The sequence below is a fragment of the Helianthus annuus genome, chromosome 13 (genome assembly GCF_002127325.2).
Source record: "Helianthus annuus cultivar XRQ/B chromosome 13, HanXRQr2.0-SUNRISE, whole genome shotgun sequence".
NCBI classification, from domain to species: Eukaryota; Viridiplantae; Streptophyta; class Magnoliopsida; order Asterales; family Asteraceae; genus Helianthus; species Helianthus annuus.
In genome coordinates this window covers 79,236,161-79,242,150 of record NC_035445.2, presented here as the reverse complement: position 1 = coordinate 79,242,150, position 5,990 = coordinate 79,236,161, and the positions used below count along the sequence as shown (strand labels likewise).

At 37.0% G+C, this 5,990-nt stretch overlaps 1 protein-coding gene across 1 annotated transcript; it reads right to left on the bottom strand.

The window, feature by feature from the left end:
- Positions 1–3,382: 3,382 nt before the first annotated feature.
- Positions 3,383–4,030, bottom strand: LOC118485793. Its single transcript, XM_035982245.1, has one exon. It carries the CDS (start codon positions 4,028–4,030, stop codon positions 3,383–3,385), a length of 648 nt encoding a protein of 215 aa, XP_035838138.1.
- Positions 4,031–5,990: the final 1,960 nt, after the last annotated feature.

The following is a 5,990-nucleotide window of genomic DNA, read 5'->3' as shown; positions in this document are numbered from 1 at the left end:
ATGTAACTAAAAATTAAACTTCATTACAATAAAAAATAAAAATACATAATTCAAACTAAAAATAAATCGACATAAAAAATACAATAAAAACCAAAATAAAAAAGAAAAAAAAAGACAAATCCGGTAAATAGTTCGTTGGCTAACCATATTTTTTTGCAAGTTCTCTTTTATGAGCTATAAAGATTTTTCTCACTTTGTGGTCGAGATGGTAGTGTGGTTTAACGTATTTCCCAAAATCTCTGTCCCTCGTTGCTTGGTTTATCTTTGGATTTGGAGTGGGTGTGAGAATGGGTGTGATTTAAAATGGGATTGGAAGATTAATACATATATAGTCTGTTTAGTATGGGGTAATTGAATGGACGTGGGAATGGAAAGGACGAGGTAATGGAATGGATGTGGGAATGCAATAGATCATTACCATTCCATGTCTTGTTTGGTTACCATGTGTGAATGGAATGAATTATTATTGTGTAACGTATGGTGAGCAAGAAAAACAAAGGAATAAAATAAGCGGTGAGTAGTGGTGGTGGTCGGTGGTAGTGATTGTAGGTGGTTTATAGGTGGCGGTGGTGGGTGGTGGCGACGACAAGTGGTGGTGTGGGGGTGACGGCGGGTGGCGATGACGGGGGTGGTGGCGGTGGTCGTCGGTGGTGGTTGGTGGCGGTGGGTGGCGTTGACGGTGGTGGTGGGTAGCGGCGGCAATTGGTGTTGGCGGAAGTGGTGGTTGGTGGCGGCGGTGGGGGGCAATGGTGGCGGGTGAGTGGTGGTGGGTGGCGGCAGCAATGACGTCGGTGGTGGTTGGCGGTGGTGGGTGGTGGCGAAGGTGGTGGGTTGTGGTGTTTTTAATGAATGGTGTAAGAGGGGATAGAATGAAAAAAAAAACATAGGGGGTGGATGGAATAATTTTGAGGGAATGAAATGACTTATGGAATGGGTGATTCCATTCCATTGACTAACCAATCACCCTTTTCTTTATTCCCTTATAATGATCAATTTCATTCTGCCTCTTATTCCTACATACAAAACATTACCATAGATTTTGAAATTGTTTTTTCTATTTTTTAAATGCATAACGGTCAAAAATGTCGTTGAACGCTCTCTTTGACCTCGTAAACAACAAAAGCGCACGGGTTAGACTACTCGGATATTCAAGCCGCCAAACCTACCCTTGTGGGTGGCGGCGGTGTTGTGGCACGACTTCAAACCCAAGATTGTTAGAATACATTTTACCGTCACACATATCATTTGGATGGAAAGGAGACTAAGGGGTTGTTTGTTTAGCTCCTAATGAGGCGCTTAGTAGTTTAGATATCTTACTAGTTCAGCACTTAATGATTCGGACTGTTTGTTTCGCGAGCAGAAGTCTGAATGATTCAGACATTTTCCTCTGAGTCGTAAAACATTATACCGAGTCTGAATGATTAAAACCTCTTATCTGAATTAGTTAAACATTTGCCTTTGAATAGTTAACTACTATACTGGGTTTTATTCGTTATTACAAAAGTAGTTTAAGTTTGAACACATCAAAGTGTCCACATCACAATCATAAAATATCACTCCATGACACATCAAAGTGTCCACATCACAATCATAAAAAAATTACTTGGTGACAAACTCAAACGTGGTCATGATTGAATAATAATAAAAGTTGAATAAAATAAACAAAAAATGTTGCATGATACCGTTGTTCGTATGGTACCTATGATCAGAGATGAGCAAATGGTACCGGGTAGAAGTACCAAATTTCCCGAACTAAAAGATTTTCAAAATCATTTTGGTACCAACTTTTGGCGTTTTCTATACCAGACTGGTGCCAGTTTTTACATTCATGTACCGATAACTATACCAGGCTGGTGCCATTTTTTTACCTTCATGTACCGATAATGAACCAGACCGTACATGATTTTCGATACAAGTACCGGTTGACACAAAACTTATCCACTTTAAAAAATAAAGAAATAATTATTATTATTATAGTATTAAAATAATAAAAGTATAAAAAAAACTATATATTTACTTTAATATTAAAAATTGTGTTCTATTATTAACTATAAAATATATATAATATATGTTGTTACTGTTCAATAGCTTATGTTTTTAATATATAGGTAATATATATGTAATGTCTATCTATTATATGTCACTTGTCTTGCTTTAAGCGAAATAACATGCAATGTTATCAACCCTTTTTACTTTTAACTTAGAGGCACCAAGGGATAGTATCCTTGCTCGATGAATCATAGTTCATCATGTCAAATTTCTTACAAGTTACTCTTACGCCACAAAATACCGGCGCCACCCTACCCTTGCCTTAATATTTACTTATGAACTTTTTTTAATTTAAGTAAAGTCAAATGTAACAAAAATTTAAACTTTATTAAAATAAAAATAACAAAAACATAATTCAAACCAAAGGAAAAACGATATAAAAACTACAATAAAAACAAAAAATAAAGTATAAAAAACTTCATATCCGGTAAATGGCTGGTTGGCAACCATATTTTTTCCGCAAGTTCTCATTTGCAGGCTATAAAGAATTTTTGCACTTCGTGCTCGAGATGGTCGTGCGGCTTAATATACGTCTCAAATCTCTATCCCTCACCACTTGGTTTATCTTTGAATTTGGAGTGGATATCAGAATGGGTGTGATTTAAAATTGGATTGGAAGATTAATATATATAGATTTTGAAATTGTTTTTTAAATGCACAACGGTCAAAAAAGAGCAGTTGAACGGTCTCTTTGACCTCGCAAACAACAACAGCGCACGGGTTGTGGTATGGATTTCAAATCCGGGGAAGGTATTCGTTAGGGTGCCTCGTCCCCCTTAAGACCAACGTTTCTTTTTAACTTTTTTAGTATTTCAAGATTTTTTAGAATACATTTACCATCACACATGTCATTTGTATGGAAAGGAGACTAGGACCAATGTTTCAAGCCTCTTAAATGAGGTTGTTTAGTTTTAATCCAACCTTTAGACTCATACGGTATTTTAAATATATATATATATATATATTTATATATATATATATATATATATATATATATATCATCTCTAGTTGAAATTTGTTAGTGGTTTAATTTAGTTAGAGTTAACTTCTATTTTGTTTCCTATGATTTGATTATTTTAACGGTTTTACTTCAATGGTTTAAAAAGTATAATTTTTCTCCCTAATCTATGTAAGTTATCTCTAATTCACCCCACGCGCAAAACGACATCCATTTGCAACTTTAAAAACAGTCACGCACCCCTGAAATGACATATTCTAGATTATTTCGGTTTTTTTTTTTTGAACGGCCAACAAAATTTATTCATTAATCAAAGGGCTAACCAAATGTTAGCCCACACCAAAAGTTTACAATTCGGATTACAACCCTTCTAATCTATATCCAATTCCTTGCACTATCGAACTTACACAATTCTTCCCTAGTGATTCCTTTTAGATTCGAACGATTACCTATCCATAGGAACGCCAAGTGTTTTATCTCATTCAGAATCCGATCGATACTGACTTCTTGATTATTGAAGATCACATCGTTTCTACTTCGCCACACAACCCAAAGTGCCACCTGCATGATAGCATACACCAGCTTCCTCCATTTTTCACAACCCTTAACATATTTGTGCCAATCTAGTATGTCTTTCACTCGGAAAGCGAATATACTAGATATCCTACACCACTGTGATACGAAATTCCATACACATTGTGCCACTTCACAGCCCATGAACAAATGATCCACATCCTCATCATACACACCACAGAACCTGCATCGAATCTGACCCGTATTCACATTCCTGCGAGCCAAAGCTACTAACGTAGGAACCCGATCCAAAGATAATCTCCAGGCCAGAAAATTAACCTTGATTGGAATCCAATTATTCCATACAAAGTCATTACCTAGATTCGCGAACCGATTCAATTGTACTGTTCTTTTAAGGATTTTGACTGAAAAAACCGCCGAGTCATCCAGTTCCCAAACCCACGTGTCTTCTCCGATCCCCAGTGTTACGTTTAAAATCGCCGCAGACATGTTTTTGAAGGTCTGCAAGTTCCTCCAACGACATCGGCGGCCTTATCCAATTAAAATTCAGCACCACACTTCCATCCGCAATTGTTACACGATCCGATATCTTGGCATTTATGACCCTTTCCAGAGCAAATAAGTTCGGAAACCTTCTTTGCAATGGTTCTGTTCCTAGCCAGCATTCTTTCCAGAAACAACCGATCTCCCTTCCCCGGAATAGCCCGAAAACAAGAATTCAAATTTTTACCCTACCTTTCCGGTTCCTCCGACACTTTAGCGACTTGTTTCCACGGGCCAGCCACTGACAACTTCCTCGGTATCAAATTCCACAACCTTTCATTATGATGGATGCTCCATATCACTTTTCGCCATAAGCTCTCGGGGTCTATTTTGAACCTCCACTACCATTTGGCAAGCATTGCCAAGTTTGCATCCTTTAACGATCCAATACCCACCCCACCTAGTTCCTTTGGCGTCATAACACTTTGCCACGCAACCCAACTCATCTTACCTTTCTCCGAAGTTATCCCCCATAGAAATTCCCGCCGCAATCTCTCAAGTTGATCAATTACTTTTGTAGGAGCTCTATATAGAGAGAAATAATAAGTAGGGAGTGCACTTAGGACCGAGTTTATCAAAGTCAACCTACCACCGAAAGAGAGTGTATTTGCCTTCCAAAGAGCTAATCTTTTCCGAAAGACATCAATGACCGGCTACTAGTGTTTACTTAGATTCATATTAGCACCCACTTGAAGCCCCAGATGTTTAAACGGAAAGGACCCCACCCTACACCCCAATAGCAATGCCATATCTTGTATTCTATCATCACTGACATTCACACCAATTACGCTACTTTTATTCAGATTTAACCCGAAGACCCGATGCCAAGAAAAAACACCTTAGTAATCTCCTTAGATTTTTCACAGTGCCTATCGACCAATTTCCAACAAAGATGACGTCATCTGCGTACAGAAAATGAGATAAGACCGTACCATGGTTTATGAATCGAATGCCTTCATAGAGCCCAAGGTTACACGCCTTCTTCATCACCCCCGTTAGAGCTTCCATTGCAATGATGAAAAGGAATGGTGACAATGGATCACCTTGTCTCAAACCCCTATAGCATACGAACTCCTGTGTCGGTGACCCATTTACTAAGACCGAAGCCCTAGCGTTAGTAACTGTAGCCATGACCCATTTCCTATAAATCTCCGGGAAGTTCATTTGATCCATTACTGTTTCCAAAAAATTCCAATTAAGTGAATCGTAAGCCTTTTTTATATCCACCTTAAAGATGAAACCCTCCTTTCTACTCGACATCAACCACGGGACTAATTCATTTAAAACTAGTGGCCCATCGAGAATACTCCTATTAGCAATAAAAGCCGTTTGCTCTTCCGAAATTAGTTTGTTAATAACCAACTTCATTCTGTTCTAGATTATTTTGTGAATTTGTACTTCATGCGAGTTTGCTTTCATGTGGTAAACTTTTAATAAGATAAGCAATTGTATAATTTATTTTAGCAGTTCCATTTCATTTAACCCACAGTATTAAATAATTAGTTTTTGACTTCCTAACATTAAATCCTATTTTAGTTATTCATAAGTGATTATGTAATGAAGTCATACTCTACTCTGTGGATTAAATTTAATTTAGAATAATGTATCCAACCAATGAATTTTATGACTGAATTCAGTTATTCTATAAACCTGTTGGATACTACTTTTAAAATATGAATTTTACGACTGAAGGTTAAAATCACCGTTTTATGTTATGTGTATTATTATACAACAAACCCGAAGGCTACTTTTCTAATGATACACATAGTGAATTATGAGCATAATTTACATAGATATATCATTTCTTATTTACTTTCTCAAAGGTGTTATGGTATATTTATGTGCCTACTTTATTGTTTTCATATGTTCTATGTTCCTAATATCTAAATTTTTGTCAAAGCCAAAG

Bases quoted from the DNA above. Each gene is read 5' to 3' on its own strand.
- LOC118485793 (XM_035982245.1), bottom strand. From the start codon at position 4,030: ATGTCTGCGGCGATTTTAAACGTAACACTGGGGATCGGAGAAGACACG.